The sequence below is a fragment of the Ziziphus jujuba genome, chromosome 4 (genome assembly GCF_031755915.1).
Source record: "Ziziphus jujuba cultivar Dongzao chromosome 4, ASM3175591v1".
Lineage (NCBI taxonomy): Eukaryota > Viridiplantae > Streptophyta > Magnoliopsida > Rosales > Rhamnaceae > Ziziphus > Ziziphus jujuba.
Window position 1 is genome coordinate 11159119 of NC_083382.1, and position 23086 is coordinate 11182204.

At 30.6% G+C, this 23086-nt stretch overlaps 3 protein-coding genes across 3 annotated transcripts; all 3 read right to left on the reverse strand.

Moving 5' to 3' along the window:
* Positions 1-2566: 2566 nt before the first annotated feature.
* On the reverse strand, positions 2567-5337 carry LOC107416808 (fasciclin-like arabinogalactan protein 2). Its single transcript, XM_016025345.4, has 2 exons — positions 4704-5337; positions 2567-3450 (listed from the first exon to the last, which is right to left on the reverse strand). Exons 1-2 carry the CDS (start codon positions 5232-5234, stop codon positions 2776-2778), a joined length of 1206 nt encoding a protein of 401 aa, XP_015880831.1. The 5' UTR covers positions 5235-5337; the 3' UTR covers positions 2567-2775.
* A 5452-nt stretch (positions 5338-10789) lies between these two features.
* Positions 10790-12490, reverse strand: LOC107433880 (nuclear transcription factor Y subunit B-3). The gene has a single exon (XM_016045260.4). The coding sequence runs from the start codon at positions 11808-11810 to the stop codon at positions 11175-11177; it is 636 nt and encodes a 211-aa protein (XP_015900746.1). The 5' UTR covers positions 11811-12490; the 3' UTR covers positions 10790-11174.
* A 5360-nt stretch (positions 12491-17850) lies between these two features.
* Positions 17851-20308, reverse strand: LOC107410031 (uncharacterized). Its single transcript, XM_048472140.2, has 2 exons — positions 19761-20308; positions 17851-19604 (listed from the first exon to the last, which is right to left on the reverse strand). The coding sequence occupies exon 2, from the start codon at positions 18729-18731 to the stop codon at positions 18027-18029; it is 705 nt and encodes a 234-aa protein (XP_048328097.1). The 5' UTR covers positions 18732-19604; positions 19761-20308; the 3' UTR covers positions 17851-18026.
* Positions 20309-23086: the final 2778 nt, after the last annotated feature.

Here is a 23086-nt window from a genome sequence, read left to right on the forward strand (position 1 = left end):
CTTTCCATGAAATCATTCATTGTTGAAAATTAATTAATTGAACATTTATTCTTGTATTTTACTTGATCTTAGTCGTTTCTGTTTTGATAATTAATATAACAATTCCAACTCAATCTCAAAACTGGACATTTTGTGTGAGTAACATTTCAAGGTGTAGTTAGTCCATCAGAGTTTCATTCAGCGGCAACAATGATGCAATTTGTTGTTCAGTTTCCGTTCATGCATTATTATGTTCCCCCAGAATTTGTTGCAAGTGGTTATAAACTTCAATTCTAATTTGAAATATCTGTCACAACAAATTAAAAAAAAAATTACAAAATAAATTAATAAAATAAAGTAAAAAATGAAATAATAACATAACTGACATTTTTACTAACCGGTTCGAGCAGGTCTGGCAGTTGCGTAGCAAGAATCACATCCAAAATCTGATGTATTCTTTGCACGGTATCATCACGATATATAGTCATCTGATTATAATTTGCGGCCTATAATTTGCGGCCCATGGAATTGCCTCATGTTGTCGAAGCGCACAGTTAAGTCCTACAGTCCCTGGCCCAGCTACGCGCCCAGCCTCTTGTCCAGCTCCATGCCCCTCCCACGGAATCGCCTCATGTTGTCTAAGCGCCCAGTCAAATCTTTCAGCCCCTTGCCAATACCAAGCTCATTGACCAGTCTCTGGCCCAGTCACTTGCCCAGCTCCATGCGCCCCCCCTCCAAAATGATTTTTTTAATGCTTCTTCATATTTTTATTGATCTTTATGTTTTTTGGGATATTTATTTTATTTTTATAAAATCTAAATAATAATTTATACATATTATAAGGATTCTAAACAATAAAAAAACATAAAACAATTAAAAAAACCGATAAGGTATTTATAAAATCTTAAAAAAAATGGAAAATTATTATCATAAAATATATTATTTTATTGATTATATGTACATTTCACATCTATATATATTATTAAGAAAAAAGATACTTATAAGAGTTTTTTAATACATATTATATATATATATATATATATATATTTATAAAATTTTGACTTTTCCCAAAAAAAAAGAAAAAAGTTTTAATGCATGTGGAAATTTCTTTGTTTGTCTTTATTTATTTAAGTTTTAAGGATATCTATTATATGTAAAGATTTTTGTGTTTTATTTTGAAAAATTACCTCTTTAATTGTTTTTTTTTTAGTTCATTTACAAACTTCTTTAAAAAGTAATAGTATTATTCGATATTTTTATATTTTGGTTAATTTTTTAATGACTATTTTTGCATTTTATTCTTTAAACTATACAAAATTGCATTTTGCATTTTTATTTTTTGCTTTATGTGCCAAACATGTAACAAATTTATTAAAAAATTAATAGGAAAAAAAAGGAGGATGCAAAGTGCAAAGAAAAATGAAATTTATGATGCACAATGCCAAAAAAATAATTTAAAATGTAAAATATTAAACCATATATAATTTAGAATGTATTAATGTCAAAATTTCTATATATGAAAGAGAATTATATTTTGTGGATGTCAGTTTTTATACTGTGTATATATATATATATATACATATATAATTTTTGCCATCCAAAAGCAAGATTCTCCTTTGGCCACAGAGTTGGTAGAGACTGTGGTTTTTATTTTGGGGGGTCATTGAAACCAATTCAAAGCAAGCTGTTACTTTTCTCTAGAATAATTTAGAAGGGTGGGTACCAGAATATTTTCTAATTTTCTTTTTGTAAACCAGAATATTTTCTAATTGAATCAACTCGGAGACTGTTTTTTAATAATCCTGGTTTTAAGTGCATTCTATTTTTCTCCCCGTAGTACCAATATATTCGATCATAATCTATTTCGTTTTGGATTTTTGTTCTTGACTACGCCAAAGCCCTGCTTGGTTCAAGATGATGATAATGTATATGATTTTTATTACTATGCAAGCGATGTGTTTTCTACCCAAAAAAAAAAAAAAAAAAACCAAAAAAAACCAAAAAAAAGGAAGAAGAAAAAACAAAAGAAGCTATATTTAACTGGTTTTAAATTTATGCTTTTCTATTAAGTCTAAAAATTCTTATATGAAATTATCCAGATACATCTCAGAAGCTGCTTTTAAATATTTCAAAAGCCTTGAATCATTATAGAGTTGTTCAACTTATAAGGAGCACCTTTTTAATTGGTCAAGAAGCTAAGATTAGGTGGTACCATTTTTTATTTTTATTTTTTTTTGCCAATTCGCTTTTATCTTTTGTTCCCTAATTGAATCACATGAGAGAGAGAGAGAGAGAGAGAGAGAGAGATCTACATTCAAATATTCTACAGCTGGAATACTTTATTCGATTTTGCTGAAACAACCAGATCGAATGGATAAAAGAAATAAAACCAAAAAAAGCAACAAATTAAAAAAAGGGACTAGATGAGATTCAGCTTCAATGTCACACTGGCCCAATTATTTTCCAATGGAGAAATTTTTATAAATTTTTGTATTTTCTAATTTACAAATCCACATGCAATTTAGAATAAAGACAAATCAAATCATGTTGAATCTCAAAAAAATTAAAAAAGAAAAAAAGAAAAAGATGATGCTCAATCATGCTAGGGACTGATTATTATCATTATCATTACATTCCCATTCCCCCCACAAATAAAAATGAAAAACAATTCAAAACTCCAAATGTAACTAAAAACATTTTTGTTTTTTGTTTTTTGTTTTTTGTTTTTTTTGTTTTTTTTTTTTTTTAAGGCCTTTGTGGTATATAAAAATCATGTTACTACCATCACAATATTACTCACATAACCAAAAATCCCATGCACAAGCTCAAAATCACCATCACCACCAATTTTCCACCGTCCATTATTAATCCACTAGCTCCATTCTGATCATCAGCCGTCTGATCGTCGGACTCCTCTGCAGGAGCCTCGGCATCTTCGTCATCGTTGCCGCTATCCTTAGCCGGCTTCGGCGGCTTGGCTTCAGGCACCTTGAACAATTCCTTAGGCATCAAAAACTTATTAATCTTATAAATCACCAAAGGCTCCTCATCAATTAACGTCCCCGTTATCTTTGCCGTGTTAACTTTGGTCACCAACGTCACGTCGTCGCCGTCAGTTTGGACGGTGAAATCGTACTTGTTGGCATGTTCCGTTGCCAACGTGTTAACGATTCCGTTATTTGTCTTGAGCATTTGGAGGGATTGGTAAACGGGGATGCCGTGGTATAACAGCAACGACACCTTTTGAGATGCCGTTAGGTTCTTGTATTGGGGTTGGAAAGCTTTGACGACGTTGTCGGTGGGACAAAACACCGTTAGTCCGGCGTCAACGTTGGTCTCGAATGTCGTACGAGCCTCCGAAGCCAATATCAAGTCGGCGAAAGCTTTGCAGCCTTGCTTTGACATAATTGAAGTCACGTTCAGGTCTCCTGGCCCAGCCGTCGGCGCCTCGGCTTCAGCCGATGTCAGTACCTGCCACATTTGTTAACGGTCGTTTTATTAGGGTTTATAAAATATATATATATATATATTATTTTATTTTTTTATGTCGAAATTAAATTAATTGTACTGAAAACTACTGAAACAGAGAACGAGGTCTACCAATTAATTTTATATATCATTATTTTATTTTCAACTACTTTCTTTTAATATATAATATTTTCGATTATATGTGTTTTGCGTTGAAATTTCTTTTTTTAGTATTTTATGCCGAATACTTTTTTATAAGTTATCAAAATATTAATTATTATTGGATTCAAATAAAAAATTGTATTATTTTAAGGGTTACATTTTCATTTCTTTACCATCTTTCTTATTATCTTGGATTAATTTCTTCCACGTCGCTTCGAGACCCTTTAGATTTGAAAATGTCAATTTTACTCCTATTCAAATATAAATAATAAAGATTAGTTGCAAAATCCACATATGCAAATGTAACAAGGTCTTTTGGTGCCAATATCTTATGAAGTTTCAACATTTTTATACTTTATCTTTTGTAGTTTTAAATTAGTAATAATGCCTTAAAGTTTGTAAGCAGCATAATAGCACCAGTCAAAAATCTAGATACTATGACTTTTTAATTGCTAAATTGCTAAATTATAGTAATCAGTGTAAGATTTTCAATATGATTATATTGATGGTCAAAAAGAAGAATCTCCCTATATATAGTATACATGCACTTTACAGTTAGAAAGTCACAAAGTTTTGGATTGATGCTCTCAATTTACAAACTTTATAAAGCAATAGTGTTAATTCGATAATGTAAGAAGTAAATTACAAAAATATTGGTATAAAAAAGAAAACCACCAATGTAATAATAAGAATGTAAAGGAAAACAAATATTGAATCCATTATTAAGTCAAACTTTAGGAGCCATATGATATTAACTTTATTATTTTGTGTGTCTGTATTTTTCTTAATTTCACTCTAAAACGAAAAAATAAAAAATAAAAAAAAATGTTGTGGGACCGGATTCTACATGTGAAACTCCATATAACCAATAGTTGATAATGAGATCTAAAGTCAACATGTTTAGATTCAAGTATTTAAGAGTAAAAAGTAAACAAGTTCCACACTTCCCTCAATTATTATCCTCATTTATCAACCAAGTTAATAAAGAAGATGGCAAAAAAAAAGAAGATGGTAAACAAGTTAAATTAAAAAAAATAAAATAAAAATTAATAAAGAAGATGGCAAAAAAAAAAAAAAAAAAAAAAAAGGCTTACCTGACTGATTTGCATGACGGAGATATTATAAGGGATCTCCTTCAAGGACTTAACAAAGTGAGAACTTAGTTTGCCATCACCATCTTCAACTCCAAACCCAACCTTCCCACCTTTAAGGTTTGTGATGTTGACATACCCGGCGGTTCCCGAAGCCGATCCCGACGACTGAAACATACTTGCAGTCAACGTGGTCCCGTTGGAAATCTGGTGGAGTTTCTTAGCACCGAAGTAATCAACAAGAACATGGAGAGAGAGAACATTTCTGATGGTGTAAAGGGGGAGTTTCTTGGTCAGCAAAGGAGCCATTCCCGCATTGTCGACGGCTAGGACGGTGATGGTGAGACGGCGGTTGATGTCACCGGCGAGGTGGGTGAGGGAGAGGTAGTGGTTAAAGGTGGAGAACTCGGGGTACTTGGCGAGAATGCGAGTGATGTTGTGGGCATTGGATGAGGAAGGTAAGAGGAAGAGGAGGAAGAAGAGTGGAAAAAGAGCCATGGAGGATGAGAAGAAGAATGGTAGTGAGAGCCGCATTGTGGAGGAGAAGAAATGGAGAGGAATGGGAAGGGAAAGAGAGAGGCTGTGTGCTTTTTTATTTGAGTGATGGAGGATTTATTTATTTTATTTGTTTGGATGAATGTGTTTTTCTTTTTCTTTCTTTTTCTTTTGTCATTGCCAGCTTGGTTTGGGTGGGGATCGTAAGTTCACACATTGGGATGGGTCCCCTTATATTGCTTTTTAATATGAAGGAGTTCTTGGATTTGGATTCGCTCAAATTGTGAAATTAATGAGTTGTTTGTTAACTTGTTCAATTTTTATTATTTTTTTTTCTAAATTATGTATAGCTTACTTCAATGGTTTAAGTGGTAGTTAATAATAATTAAAATTTGTTAAATATACTAATTAACTATAAATGTGAAAGAAATAAATGAAAAAAATAAAATATCAGCATAATTTTAAATTATATTTTATGTTTTTTTCCCCCAAATTTATATCAAAAAGAAATGTTCAACTCTCATAAACTAATACTAATAAATTATTAAAATAAACAAAATACATATAATTTTTTAAAAAAATAATAACTAAATACGTTAACAAATGATACTAATTATTTTTTTTCCGCGATATAATGGATGGATGCTTTTGATTGTGAATTGATATGAGCAGTAATTTTCTTCTAAGCTTCGAACTTATCCGGTTAATTTTGGTGGAGCCTACAAGAAGTATTTTGCATGATCTTTGTTAGGATGTATAAATTCCCTTATGGAATAAAATTATGCAATGTTGACATTTACTGTTCATTTAGGATAATCCACCGAGTTTTCTTTTTTTTTTTTTTTTAATAAAAAAATGTGATATGTTACGGAATGATAAAACTGTTATGTCAGATCATCAAAGTTTACGCCTAGTACTAATTTGGAGGTCAATTTTTCGAGATTTTTACAAATGAATTGATTGGAATTATTTATATCCCATAAATGTTGATAATTTATTATTATTTTTTTTAATTATGGAATTGCACCAACTAGTGATTTAAGGGTCATCATATCTATGATTGTTAATGTCAATAATCCAGACAAAATGTACATGCTAGATATAAGGCACTATTTACATTATCTTGTAGCTCTCAATTGGGTCAAATGCTTTTTGTTCCAAGTGTGCAATAATGTAAGAGGATTTCACCAAAGAAGAAAATAATGCAAGGATTAAAGCCGAATAATGTTTACTTCACTTCATTGAATAAATAAAAGTAAGGAGGGACCCACATGATTCAATCAGATCAAATCCCCATAAAAGATAAAAGCCAAAAGCAGAGAAGCAGACAATTTCAATTTCCATTCATCTCTTACTATTAATCCTTTTTTCCCAACTCACCCCGTTATGTAGTTTATGGAGAAATTATAATATTGGTATTAGTTGGAAAATAATTTTCTCTCATATTATCATTGTTTACTTGTTTAGAGACTTAACTGCAAAATGGGCCACCACTAATTTTTGTACTTTCAGTATGCCAAAATTATAGAGGCATTGACAATATTATATACTGTGTGAGGGAACACAGCAAATGGTGTGGGGTCTCCCATTATTACTTACACCTCCTAATACAATCTAAATAATCAGCATACACCACACCATATGATTTTTCCGGCTATTCAGATGGAAATTGATCTTTGACTGAGTCTAGTTTAGAGAAACCAATCAAGCAACCAAACTAATTAATGGCCAAGTTGCCAATCTTCCATTAATTTTCAAGCCATAAGAAAATAACAAGTGTTTAAACGTGTTGTTTTATAATGTCTTTTTCTTTCTGTTTTAACCCTTTTGCAAGTTAAATTTACCATTTTTTTGTTTTGGAAAAAATTAAAGCTTTTAGAAAGCAAAATCATCATTGTCTTATTTAAGTACTAGTTTTTTTAACCTGATGTTTTGAATTTTAACTTGATACCTAATTTAAATACTATTTTTTTTTATGATAAATTAAAACTATTTAAAAGTGGACTACGGTTGTATTTATATTGTTTTAACTACATAATCATGATCACCTTACGGTTTTATTTTATAGTATATATTATTTTATGTAACTGATGGATGAATTAAGGTGTGGTTTAAGGTGTAGGACCTACAAATTGTCGGCAGCAGAGTAAGAGTCCAAAGAATAGCCAGAGTGGCATGAAGAAGCAGTATGAGGAGGGGGTTGGTTGGTGCATCTCCACATCAATAGATGCCCCCATTTTTCCTACCACCCTATTCCAAATATATACAATCATTCAATAATTATATATGTCATCGTTGTCAAGTATTCTTGTCCATTTTTCAATCCAGACTGTACATGATTTAATTTATTAATGTCCAAAATATATATTTCTCATCTTTTATTAAGGCATTTCAATGAAATTTGATGTGAATTTCTTGACATAACATATAATAGAAAGAAATTTATGTTCTATAACATATTGCAAGGAAAAAAATAAATAAATAAAATTCTACAACATGTTATATGATAGGTATTCATGTCAAAATCCATCAAAGTGTCCCAATAAAATATTGACTACATGTCTCTTTTATAAATATATATATATAATATGTTTATATGCCTCGTCATTTTTTAATCTCTGGGTCTTAGATTTCTAATGTTTTGAGAGGTCTTTTTTTACATCAATTGCGTATGTGATTAAACTTTTGAACTAACATTGACTCAAATTTTACCAATTGTTTTAAGCAAATGATATATTTTATCAAATGCTTTACCTATTGATTGCATCCTTTTTTAAGTGTACGTGATAAGTGGAAGGTGTTGGTGTATTTGTTTAAAACAAAATAGCAAATTAACATTATCTCGTATGAAATTTGTTATTTGACATTACTGATAATAGTATATTATTTCTAGTTTGGTAACGAAATATTGTTTTTAAAAACAGGAAACAGTTTTTGAGTTATATTGCTAAAAAAGAGTCTGCTCCGGTTGGCACATCGTATGTCAAGACTAAAAATTAAGACAAAATGAATTACAAGTTGCACCACAAATATATCACGTCCATGATGTCTATAGTTTTGGTAACATAATAATATTCAGTCCCTGGACATATACAGGACACATAAAAATAAAAAATAAATAAATAAAAATGATCAAGTAAAATCACTTGCAATTAATTAAAAAGATATATATCTTAATCAAAAACAATATTCTCAAAAAGAACTTAATATTAAAAAACAATTTTCAAAATTCGAAAAAGAAAATGTTTTCTTTTCTTTTTCTTTCTTTTTTATTTTAAAAAATAAATTCTTTCTCAGAACAGTTAAACTTAGAGTAGAAATCAAATCCTGTTAATTTTTAAGTCAACAATAACGTAAATGCATAAGTAAAATACGCACCCGAAGAGAAATTACTCTTAAAATTCACAAGACAATATTTCAAATAAATTAATAAATTGAAAAAACAATAAATATATAGAATAAAACTGACCACCAAGCTCTAAATTTTCTTTGGGCAAAAGCACGAGAAAGCGCACTAAAAAAAAAGAAGTTATATCTTTTTCCTTAGTCCATATATGGAAGAAAGGAATTAATTCTGTACGCAACTTCATCCAAAAACTTTAGCTCCATTATTAAAACAATATACAGAATCACTTTATGTTCCTTCAAATTCCAACCTCTCCATATTTTCAATAAATTGTTACGTTATTAAATTAGTGATTTTGCATTTTAATCATGTGTCCAGACAATTTTTTTTTTTTAATTTTTTGGTTGGATAAGATTTGAAAAAACAGCGAAAATAACAAGAGAAAATTCCAATTAAAAATATCCTGTAAAGATTATGCATGGAGATATAGATATATAAATTATCTCCTCTATTGAATTTATTAAACTCCATCTCATAGCTTACATAGTTATTATGTTCTCTAATTTAGGAATTCTGATCAATTTTTTTATTAGATGAATTCTGTGAAAAAATTTGTCTAAAATTTATAAAAAAGAGAATTTTTATATACAAATATATTGGAGTTTAGTGTTTTATTACTGGTACTGCTGATGGTGGGACTTCAATTCTTATTACCAATAATATTTATGATGGAATACCTGACAAAAGCTAGTAGATTATTTTTGTAAATATATATTTAATTTGTAGTAGATTCCGAGATGAATTTCATTAACCCAAAAAAAAGCAGAATCTGAGAGGAAGAATATTCTGAATTCATGGTGAAGGAATTTGTAAAGAGGATTGGGTTTGGAAGGGGAAGAAAGTCATTATAAATAGCTTTGTGTGTGAGACAGACGGCAGCAGAATACAAAAGCCAAAAACCTATTGGCTGCTTTCAAGGAATGAGAGACACTGTTATCCTGATCAAAATCACGGTTTACATCAACAAAAAACGAGGTCGATTTGATCTCTTTGTCTTTGGCATTGGGACTGCTCAAATAGAGATTTAGATGATTTCCCAACAGTGCAGGGTCCAGATTTCTTAATTTTGACTAGCTCAATAAGTACCGACAAGCGAAGCCACATAGCCACATACATACATACATACATACATACATACATCTTATCTCACTGTGTCTATGTATATTTATTTAGCCATTTCACAGCCAATATTGATGCGTGGCTATTGAAGCATACTTCCAACCAGTTCCGTGTCACTCATAAACCTATTTATCACAAACAATCAGAATTTTCAAATATGTTTCAGCAAATTGTGTTTTCATTTAGCTCTCACATTTTTCATTTAGACCTTTCAGGTTTCATTTAGATATAATTTAATTTTTATAATTTTAAAAATATTTTTTTAAATTTCAATCAGTTTTTATTTTTCTTCTTGATTATTTCATACACATCTTTTAAAATAATTTCATTTTAAATTTTTTTAAAAATTAAATTAAAATTAATATAAATCTTTTAAATTTAAATGGAATATTCCCTTTTTTTTAACAGTGAAAGGTTTGATCTTGGGCATCATTTTCAGGATTACCACTTTTTGTGACTTGTGAGTAGGACAACCACTCAAATACATCCAAAAAACCCAAAAAAAAAAAAAAAAAAAAAAGTACTTGAGACTCCCAATCAAGAAGGGAATTTAAAGATCTTTAATTTCAACCATTTAACCAGTGATCAGTAAAAAAGTGACAAGTAGAAGAATTTGGGTTTCCCAAAAAAAAATTTCATGGACATGGAGGTATGTATCTATCAGCCAAAGAATAAAAATAGAAAGACAGTGAGACGTAGCAGTATTTATACAGCAACCAAAACCGGTACAAAAGTACACATTACATAGAGATATCCAAACACAGTCCAATAAGAAATTGTAAATGGATTGGCTCTTTTCTTCATTGGTTACACAAACTATGCAAAGACAAGTGGCTAAACTTGGATCGTAATTCCCCTTCCTCAAAAAACATTAGCATTTATATTTATATATACAAAAAGAACTTTCTTCTGTCAATTTACACACTCCTACCATTTCCAAATATGCTAACATACAATGATGCTACATATAATAACAGAGAAAAAAGTGTAATGAAGTTGCAAACATCACTTTACCCCAAACTACTAAATCACATTTATATATTATAACAAAAGAAGATAAAAGGGAAGGTGAGAAACAAGCTCTAGATGAGATAAATATTCTATATGATACAGAGACAGAGAAACAATTTTCCAAGTTTTATGTTTTTTTTTTGTCTCTCTCTCAATTAGTAGTAGTTCTCTATCCTTAGCAAAGTTACATTTTTTTATACCATGCTCTCTATCTTCTTCTTTCGCACTATTACACAATATTAAACCCAAAAGAAAGAAATTAAAGAATAATAATAAAAAAAAAAAAAAAAACCCAACTCTCTAAAATTGACAAATCCCCTTTCGATCATATAGTAAAATTAAACAAGAGTGAGAAATCCTAAGGGAGAAAATAAAAAAAAAAAGAGCAGTCATTTTTATCAGCATTTCTGTTCATATTTTCCAGACCCCATTTATCCAAGAATCTATCTCGATTTCACAGAACCGCCGGAGCCACCACTCTTACCAAGAGCACCACCACCGCCGCCGCCGCCGCCAATACCCATTTGATGATACCCACCGGAACCGTACACCTGTCCCTGATGGTGCCCCATCATCATCATCCCACCGTACATCCCACCAACACCATTATACCCAACACCCCCACTCCCTGAGCTCACTGCACCTCCACCACTCCCACCACCACCGGAGGCAGTCCCACCGCCGCCGCCGGAACCCCCACTTCCATCCTTCTCTCCCGGCTTTCCCATGGAGGTTTTCTCGCCTTCTAGCTCTCTGTATTTCTGCAGATAAATCTTGAGGGGTTCGACGTAATCTTCGAAACCCAGGGTGGTCATGGCCCACAAGAGGTCGTCGCCGTTGATCGTCTTCCTCTTCTCCCTCTGACACTTGTCGGAGGCCTCGCCAGTGATGAAGCTGATGAACTCGGAGACGCACTCTTGTACGGTCTCTTTGGCGTCTTTGGAGATCTTTGCGTTTGCAGGCAATGCCTTCTTCATGATCCTGCTGACGTTTGCGATGGGTAAGAACCTGTCCTGTTCACGCGCCGACGGCTCTCCGCTGTTGTTATGCCCTCCCGACTCGTTGTCCGAATCCGCCATTATTAAAAACTACAAAATACCAAAAAAAAAAATTAGAAATTTGAATTTTTTTTTCTTTTTTGGGGGGAGGAATTTGGGAAGAAGGTCAGGGGTAGAATTGGAATTCGTGTTGGGTTTTGGGGCTCGCCGGGAAAATAAGAAAGGGTGGTCTGTGGTGGTGCTCCGGAGGAGGAGAAGAAGAGAAGCTCTGTTGGGTGGATTTTTTTGGAGTGTTGGGGGGAGGGTGAAAGACGGTTTGAGATCCGTCGGATCAAGGTTGTAATAATGCAAATCCGAAACGACACGTGGTTGACTTTGCACCGTTTGGTTTTTTTTAGATAAGAAGTGCGTTAGGTGGGCGTTTCTCTCGTGTTGATTTGATTGTGGGGTCCCCAAGATCAAGACGGTTCCTTATACGACACGTGTCGGATTAGTGGGGCGGCCCGGCTTTGTTTGTCTGGCTTTTTCAGAATCTTTTTCGAGGTGGAGTCTCCTTCGGCTGTTTGCAGCTCGGCTTATACAAAATGTCGGCTCGTCTAATCTGGACCGTTAGTATTTCCGCGTTGGACTACGTGGTCGTGTTTTGGTCGTCGATATAATACGCGCAGTAACTGCTTTGTGTTTCAAAAAAAAAAAAAAAGAAACAAAAAAGGGAGAAAAAGTGTGTCTCCGCACTTGTTAAACTCTTTGTTCTTCTTCTTAAAGAAGTCAACATAACAAAAACTTCACTCATTTTTTATTTTTTTTTTAGGAAAATAATAACTTGCTAACTATGTTCTGTTTCAAGAAAAAAAAAAAAAAAAAGGTTGGTAATTATGTTATTATTTTCATTTTAGATTATTAAATATTATAAAATTAATGACCACGATTTTTCTTTTTGGTAAACAATTATGGATGCTTGTTGATTTGGGCTCTATTCCTTTTTGGAATGAAGAATATTTTTCTCAAAAGTTTTGGGCTTCATGGACTAGTTTTGTTTTTATACTTCGTTTTGATTTTTCTTTTTCGAAGAAATGTTCTATACTTTCTTTTGGATTAGAATTTTTGTTCTTGTTCATATTAAATGAAATAACATTACATTACTAACCAAATATGTATATATATATATATATATATATCTTTAGAGAGAGAGAGAGAGAGAGAGAGAGAGAGAGAGAGAGAGATTGAAAAATGAAACACAAGATTTGACTCCTTTTTTTTTTGGCTCTGTACCTTTGTCAATGAAAAGAATATTCTCTACTCAAAATGATCTATGGCGATGAGATATTCAATTTTCCATGACCCTTTGAAAATAAAAAAAAATTGTATTTAATATTACAGTTCAGATATAAGTTATTACTTAAAGAATTTTCCTCGACAATTGTGTAAAATATCAAGTTTGAAAAAGGAACTCATGGAACAGTTTTGGAAATCCTTATTATCCTCAAAATCTTATCCTTTTATATGGGACGTGGACTTGGTAGAACTTGAAAATCTGAGGAGCTTCCACAAGCTGCTTCACAGTTGACCTGGGACCAGAAATTCATTGCACCGCCGTAGGGATTAATTATGATTGTAAATAAAATTTGATAATTGAAACCGTGTCAAAGGGTCTATGGTACTCTTAATTAAATTATCATTTCTTTTGATAAAGTTAAGATACACAAATTACTGAAAATTTCATGAAGAATTTTACTTCAACACGTTTAAGAGAATTCTTTAAGCTAAATCTATTACTGATCTATGCTAAAATATGAAATACAAAATATATAAGGAAACAACTTTTTTATAAAAATAACATTTTTTTTTTTTTTTTTTGCCTAAAGTAATAACTTGTGAATAGATAGTCTAATAGAAACAAATGTATTAATCTCAAATTTCTTCCAAAAAGTGAGATCATACCTCGGTTTGTAAATGACAAATTTAGCTCGCTCAATCACTTTTTAACATACAACGGAAAATTATAGATATATATATATATATATATATCTATATGTATATATTTCAATTTTATATTTTTTGATAAGATCGCCGTGAGGATCTTTTTCAAACTTTTGAAGTGGCTTTGTCTATAAAAATCTTTTTCAAACTTTTGAAGTGGCTTTGTCTATAAAAACACTACCGAATCAATACTGAAAAGTTAGGACTTTCTCATAAAATTGATATAATCCAATAATACAAGTAGAAATGTTAATAATACCTCTAAAATGTTTTCTATAAATCGATAATATCAAATCACTGGTTCTAAATCCAAATCCCAAAAAAGTGAAATAATATAAAGAGTCAAATATATTAAGTCAATTCATCAAAGCAATCTAAAATATCTAAAAATTTAACGCTAAATAAAAAATAATATAAATGATAAATCCAATGGAAATACACAAAAAGGAAAATACATCAAAAATGGAATAATAGCGGCGGTAATGATATGAGATATGATGATATACTAAGAAAATGATGAAAATGTTAGATGTAGTATGCATAATTTGTCATCTAGGCCTAGGGAAATAATTGTATAATATAAAATTATAAAATGAATTTAGTGACTGAAATAAAATAATAATATAGAAATAGTTATTTCATTTCAAAAATTTTCACTTAAGATCTCACTTTCATTCTTTTGAAAAGTTCTACTTTTTAAAATTATTTCATAAAACTCAATTTATATCACAAAACAATATCGTAGAAAAAAAAATATATAATTAAAAAGAATATCGTTAACCAACTGAAACATAAATTTAATATTCGACAATCAATAACATAATATAATTTAGAAACAATAATGAAACATAATAAAATCACCAATATATATATATATATATATATATATATATATATATATCATAAAGATTACAAATAATATATCATACGATATACTTAGCAATAATAGATGGTACATGGTGCCCCCGAAATATCACTAGACAGTAAAGAGATACACACACAAACCAACATCATGAGAAGGTGACATACAAATTATCATCACTTCGAAAAAAATGGCATACAACTCCTCATCATTTTCTCATATCATAACAACCTATCATCTTATCGTCACTAGAAAATGACACATAACTCATTATTTCTCTAAGAGAATGGCACATAACTTATCATTACTTTAGAAAAATGACACATAACTCATCATCATTCTCTCATATCGTGGCTAATAACATAAATAGAATCACTAATACAATATGGTACATCCTTTAAAACAACAATGCAGCATTTATAAACATCCTTTCAAAATCATTTTTTTTTTCCCAAATAAATACAATACCATAAACCGGAATTTAATATTTAAACACAACCATTTATTTAAATACTCCAACTATTCAAAAATATCATTTCATATCCAAACATAATTACCAACTGGGAAATATATATTATCATAAGTCATTTTTAAGCATTTTAAAATATGAATATTTAAACATGCTTAAAAATATACAATTTCAAATCCACTTTCTCAATATCAATTATTTTTCAAAATGACAAAAACATCAATTTAAATATCCAAATATTTAAACACCAAAGTTTTTAAGTTCACCATAAATTTATTTAAGTTTAAAATCATTTAAATTTTATTAAAAGTCACATGAAATTATAACACACATATGTAAAAGTATATATTTATACATATATACGATAAGTATTTAAATAAAATCATAAAATATTCATACTATATATATATATATATATATATATATATATGTATATAATTGTACTAATATACCCAAAACTCATTTAAAAATATAAACTACTCATAGATACCGCTAATGTCCGCTATACTCCTCCACGAGATCATCTCCAAACTAAGTATAAAGACTTATAATATAATAAAATATTTCTCAGACTCTAACAACTAAACCAAAGATATTAAGTTTCAAAATTGAAAATTTTCATCCAAAGGCTAATTTAATGAAATCAAATCTTCTATGAGTTCCATTAAGACCTAATTACATAAATTCAACTTTAATTTTGTCTAATTTGTCCAAATATATCCAAATAGAGTCCAATTTTATCCAGTATTAAACTAATAGATCCAAAAATAGAAAAACTATCAAATAATATCCAAAATTTACAAATTTTATATCCATGGAAAACTTGTGAAATGGGTTACAAGAATCTCCGATCACCTTGGTCGAAGAATGTCATCGATGGTGGAAAAACACATCGAAAAATTTGACCAAACTTAATATTGATGGATCTCCTAAATTGTGAAGAACTTTGACAAACGAAAGCCATATTCGAGCTCAAATTGTCTAGGGGAAAGTGTATATGGGATGGCCTAAAATGGTCAAAAAATGGCTGAACTCTTATGAAACCTGTGGTAGTCATTATCAATGTTGAACGGCCAATCCATGCACTTCTGGTGGCGGACGGTCGATCCTCTTGTGTACAGCGGTGTCCAACCATGGGATTTCGAGGTTTGGTAAAAAAATTCAATTGGCAAGAGCCTTGTTCAGCGTGCGTAGATCACCAACATTGGAGAATGGATCAAACCGGAGTTGATCCGCTTTGGCATCAAAACGAGTTCGATGGCATGGATCAACTGAAAGGTTTGGGGACATTTTGGATATTTTTGAATTTTTTTACTGTTGGGTATGCTCTCCAATGCACATATATAAGTATAGGGTCTACTAAAAGATAAAACTTAGGACAGATTTGGACACAGATAAATGTTGATATTTGAAATTTTGTAAAACCATAACTTTTTAACCATAACTCGAAATTAGATGTACCACTAGTCTACGAACTCGTATCAACAAGTTTTACGCTATGGTATATTGGTCAAACCAAAATTGTTAACCCTTTACAAAGTCAAATTTAGAACCCACTAACAGTTTAGTTAGTCAAATCCGATCAAAATTTCAAAATTTCAGACATTTATTAGGATGGAGTATTATATTTTTGGTCAAATTATCAAACAATTGATTAACTATTATAGTTGGGAACCTCTTGAAAAACATTTTTTATATATCATAGATTTATTATAAACTAAACAAAGCATTGCTATTTACTATTATTTGTGACGATTACCGATGGCAAGTTTAATTGGAGCATTCAATTTTATTCTTTTATACTAAATTATTCAAAAGTGAAAACTTTTTAATTGGTAATTATATAAATTGTCATCTTCCATATAAATCCTATTGATGATAATTTATCAACAATGACAAATAGCATTTTTCAACCACATATATAGAAATTTAACATACAATATTATCATAATTAAATGTCAACCCCATCCAAGTTGAATTCAAATGATGACTTCTTCAAATTAAAAATAAATTTAAAAAAATTTAAAAAAAAAAAAAAAAAAAAAACCATTCTTATCACAAAGGGCAAGGGAATGATAACCCATAAAGGTAAAAGAGAGGATCTCATTTGCAGCTAGTCACCATATTATACATTTTCACTACAACTTTTTTTCTGTGAAAATTTTGACAATGTGTTTATTCATCATCATAACTTTGACCTAACACTTACTCATCATTAACTTCATTTTTCAATTAACAAAGTATGCATATCAACAATTTTCAACTAGTTGACGAAATTATTCTGCCAACTTTAATTGGTGGGATGTATGTATGATGCCTAGTAGAATAATATCATATATATGCATATGATTTATTCTCTTTAAATGTTGCAATCATTCTTTTATTGGACATCAACATTCTATTATCGATAATAGGATGTTGATACCTAATCAAAAAATAAATAAAAAGAGAGGAAGACAGCATCGTTTAGAAGAAAGGGGTTATATACCCACATACATGCACACACACAAAATATATATCAGCTTGCACCTTCTATGGTCAAATTCTAGAAGAAATGATCAACATAAAGTTTTAATCTCAACCCTAAATTGTCTTTCATCACTCACAAAATAAGTCTATAAAACTTGATTTCAATTTGCCAAATGGGCAACACAAAGGGAGATGAACAGAGAAAAAAGGGAAAGTACAATTGCAAGTGGAATTCCATATCAAATGGTTGCGCACCTTCCAAACTTTTAATACTTTTAACAATGCATTAAGAGAGACCAAAGAGCCATGGTACAAAGTGCTTTAATGGGGGGTATCCAAAGGTTTTTTTTTTTTTTTTTTTTGGTTCAAAAACTTCAGACTCTACTGCACAATAATATTACACAACAACAAAATATATATATATATATATATATATAGTATGTAATGAAATGATAATTAACATCCTAACTTTTCCATCCAAATCCATGAAGGATCAAAAAAAAAAAAAAAAAAAAACTTAAGCTTGAATCTCAAACCTTGAACATTTAATGGATCCCATGGAAATGTCAATCTCAATCAAGTTGTCTTCCTCATACATCTCATTGATTTCAGCCAACAACTCCATTAGACTTCTCTGTTTGAAAATGGAATCTGCGGCAGGCAACAAATCTGGAACTTTCTGCTGCAGAGAACTAGTGAATGTGGGAATTTCCTCTTTGTAATGATGATCAGGACCAACATAATGTCCACTTGGGAGTGCAATTTCAATGAGACTATCTTCATCGGAAATCGAACCGTCTGAGTAATCCGGGCTCTGATCACCATCACCACCATGAGCTACACTGTCTCCAAATGGCCAGTCTACTTCTGAATCTTCACTGATTGATAATTGATCAAGGCACTGATTATTACCACTTTCCGACAGGCCTGATGAACTTGGTGAGATACCTTGTTGATGATCATCAGCAGCTTCAATATTTGTTTCAATATTCTCATTCTCTTGCTGTGGTTTTGATTCAAAGAAATTCTCAACCAGAACTACTGGTTTTTGCTTAGAGAACAATACGAAGAAGAGAGTGGACAGAATCAATACTGTGGATGTTAGAAAGATCGAGAACAAATAGCCAGCAGAGCCTAAAAACCCCATAAAAATTAGAAATGGAGCAAGAAACACAATCCATGGTGGTGGGATTTTAAATATTAGACATGAATGGTAAACCATTTTTATCCTCACCTAATACTTGATGGGATTAAGAAAAAAAAAGCTTGATCAACTCCTAGGGTTATTCTAGTAAAACTATAATAATTATGGTGATCACAAAAGAGGCAAGCTTTTTGGCTTTTTGTTGGATTGCATGAACAGTCAATGAGATAAAAAGATAATGAATTGGGGAAAAAACAGCAGTTTATTGATAGTACAATTATAATGTAGAGTTTTAATAAAGGGTATGTATGAAGAACACAAATTGTAGAAGAAAAAGGCAGTGTAAGCTTTTTGAGCTCTAAGATTAGCAAAAATGGCTATAGATTAGGGATACTCTAATCAAAAGGAGGAGGATAAACCACAAATAATTAAAATCTTCAAATCTCAATTGCTTTTGGATAAACTTTTAAATACAAAATAACAGAAAGGGAAAGAATCTGCATATGAATATTATTTAACAGCTAAGTAATGAAAGGGTATGAACAGGACAAGAATTGGGAAACCAGTTGAACATAAGCTGTCCTTTGCATTGAGGTTTGAGGAACAGAAAGATATACCTGAACTGTTTGCCAAGATGAAGCAGTGGTTGAAAAAAAAAAAAAAAAAAAGAAAGAAAACTGGTTTCTTCTTTTTTTTTTTTTTTTTTTTTTTTTTTTTTTTAGGGTACGAAAATGGACTTGTACTTAAAGGGGTTTTGCTCCTCTTATCACAGACTCACAGTTCCCAAGTCCTTCCCGTTACCTTTAAAAAAAATTGGGGTTTTGCTCTCTAACACCAATCCAATTGATTTTTCCTGCAATTGATTCTCTTGAAAAACCCAAAAACTCTGTTTACCCTGCATTTATTTAGAGTCTCATGGCTTGGAAATTAGAGCAAACCATGTGCTTACATCTGAGCTCACCACATGGCGTTTTCATTCCAATTTCAATGCAATAAAAAGGAAGTGAAGGAAAGAAAAAGAAGTCAGTAACATTGAAAAAATAATAAAAAAATATTATATTATTATTCTTCTTCTTCAACCTAATTCAACATCCATTGATGGTTTACCTCATTATTCATTCCTCTCCAAGCGCTAATCAAAAACCCTTTTCAGAAACACATCTTCTTTTCATTATGAAAGAACTTCAAACCACTATTTCTCTGCAGATGGAAAAGAAATTGCTATAATTACCATTTTTTTTTTCCTGTGCCATGCTCAGGTCAAATCATCATTGGAACCTCATTTTGCTTGGAGACTTATCAACAGAATCTGAGATCTTCTGTAGAAATCTGTCGGCACAGACTACTGGAACTCAAAGAAGACTCTTTTAGAATTCAAAATTTAGATGAAGTTATTCAAGATATTTGCATTAATATGGCTCTCAAATAGAAGTTAAATATATATTTCCTATTGAATTCAAATACTAAGAGTGACTTTGAAGGTGATCACTTTGGCCCTCTTGTTTTTCTGGTACTATGAGCTTTTCATTAAAATAATACAAACTTCAAGATGGGAAATGGGATATAAAGTGATAAGATTAATTTTCATTTTGTAAAAATGCTTCAGAAACAAAAAGTGGAATATTCACAAAAGGTTAGTTTGATCGGACAGATATATATAATTTGTCCTTGACCCTAAAATAATCTATTTTTTCCCCACCAGCATAGGCTCCCAAGCATTTCATTTTCTAGATTAATAATTGTTTGATTCATGGTAGAATTTCTTTCATTTAGTTTAAGACAAGAAATATATCATATTGTTTTTGTTTTGCAAAGATTCCTAACATATTTGCTTGGAAAACTAGTTAGCAAATAGATAAAAATTTGAAATCAATATTGTATATTTAAAATAGTTTTGAGATTACTTTCTGGTCTCTTTCAATATTTAATTCTTTTCTGGGTTTTCTGAGAAAAGGAGGGAATATTTAAAATATTAAATTCTGAAAAATAACAAGAACACTTTTTTACTTTGTTAGATTTACCTTATAAGATGTTGACATCATTGGTGATACATATAATGATTAATTATAAGTTTTAGTATAAAGGTAAACAACATTAATTATTAATAATCAGTTTTAATTGTAATAATTCATATGAAGTTGGTCCCTTAATCATGGTCACAAGTATGCTTTAATACGTGGGTCATCACTGCCTTTCCTACCCGAAATTCTTGCCCCACACACTCATCACCAAACCACAAGCAAGTAGGCCATAGTTCCGGCCGGCCAGAGCTGGCTTAGCCACTTAATTTGGTTATTGTGCCTAACACTCTCTCAAAAGCATATAGAGCTAAGCAGAAAGCGCAAAATAGTTATATGCATTCTTTTAATAACCTTATGAATTCCATATCATTAATTATATTCATTATTTATGTTGATCATGTTAAAGACATTATTTATATGACCAATTTGCCCAATTTCTAAAAAACAAAACCAAATATCAATGCTGCTTGTTCCTCCCTCATAACACTTTTTAATATCTTTTTTTCTCTAGAGACATCTAAGTAGCTAGCTATATTATTTGCTTCTTCATTTGGGAAACCATTAGTAAGTTTTGAATAAAAGTATGAAGAAACCAATTTCAATGAGATCCAAGAAAAAAGTGATATAGCTAGTGGAAACTTTTTAAAGCTATTATAGCCTCCCAACAGATTATATTGGTTAGAGATATTGATAGATGTCAATTCTGAAAACCTGAGATTTTGTAGGTAGTAATCAAAAGGCTAGCAAAGGGGCCGATTGCTATAGCTACTGTTGTAGTGCGTTATTTCTTTTGATATATTAGATGAAGATTTGAAGAACCTCAACTATTTGCTTTTGTCTACCATAGCTTGCTAGGAGTTTATAATTAGAATACTAAGTCTTATACTTTTTCTTAGTGTTTCTCCTTTTGTTCAAATTTAAAGAATGTAAACAATAACTCAGGGCCTATATAGAAATTAAACATATTGAAAAAATATATTTGATATAAATCTTTAGATTTGTTTCTTGCAAGTTCTAATTTTTGGGATCGATTGTCATAATTTAAAATGGTATATATCAAAACCTTGCTTATCAATAAATCTTGTGTTCAATATTTGATACCCCATTTTAATTTATATATGTATTAAGAAGAAGTTTGGCACTCACACATGTAAGGGAAATATTTAGAAATATGTTATATATATAAATATATATATTGTTGAGTTTATTTTTTATAAGTTATCATATTTAGAATTAATAGTAATTTAATATGGTATTAGAGCTTATATAATGTGCTATATATATATATATAAATATTTTTTTTTCTTTTATTATAGATTAAATATTTTTTAAAACTTTATTTTAATCATTTTCCCAATATATAATCTTTCTTGGATCACAAATCAATTTCAAACTCATGTAATAGTTAGCTAATTAATAAAGTGTAACATTTGTATAAATATATTTATATATATATATATATATATATTACGATATTTAAATCAATCCGATGTGAGAATGATGAGTGTATATATACAAATATATATGAACTAGTCCGCATGGGGCATGAGTGAATATAAAAGTGTAATCTAGCTATAAGAAATTATAACAGTCAAATTAAGTTGACGAAGATGTTGCCACTTGTCGCCCATTAGTGTATGCGAGTCGTAAAACAAATAAAGCAGAAAATATGCCTCAAGAAACCCTAACTGGATGACCAATTGCTCAACATTTTGGGTACAAGGCATTGGGGGAACAAACTTAGAATGTCAAAAAACCTAATTAAAAATAAAAAAGGTATGGAGGATTAGAGAGGTTGATGAATTGGAAAGAGGGAATAAGATGAAGAAGAACCGGACAGTTTGTTGGGGATTGTAAGCCAAAGAATGTTTTAGCGAAACACAAATGGGAGGGGACCATACATAAATCTTGATGAATGTTTCATCGAACTTCTGCGAAATTTGCAAAAAGAAGATCATCTTTGCTTTGTATCCAGAGCTCTATACCTAGCTATCTATATAGAACTTTTTCCCCTACTACCATTATTTTACTGATTATTTAGGCCCTTATTTGTTTGAAACATGTAAGATTTCTACTTTTCTAATTGTTGATTTCTACTTTTCTAATTGTTTTTATTTTTATCTTTCGTGCATGCTATGGATTTTTTTTTTCTTTTGGCAAATTGCATGCTGAGGATTTGTTCGAGTTGCCACTTCTTTTTTAAAATTTTTAGTTTGTGTATCTAGGTCATAATACATTGTTATAGTCCTATTTGACATAATTTATGTTTTTGCATTTTCAGAATGCTTAATTAAAATAGTTACTTTCTACCGATTTTAATTAGAAGTATTTTTGAAGGCTTAAAAATACTTTTTAAAAATTATTTAAACATTTTCAAAAGTAATTTCTTATTAAAATTACTTATGACTTTTC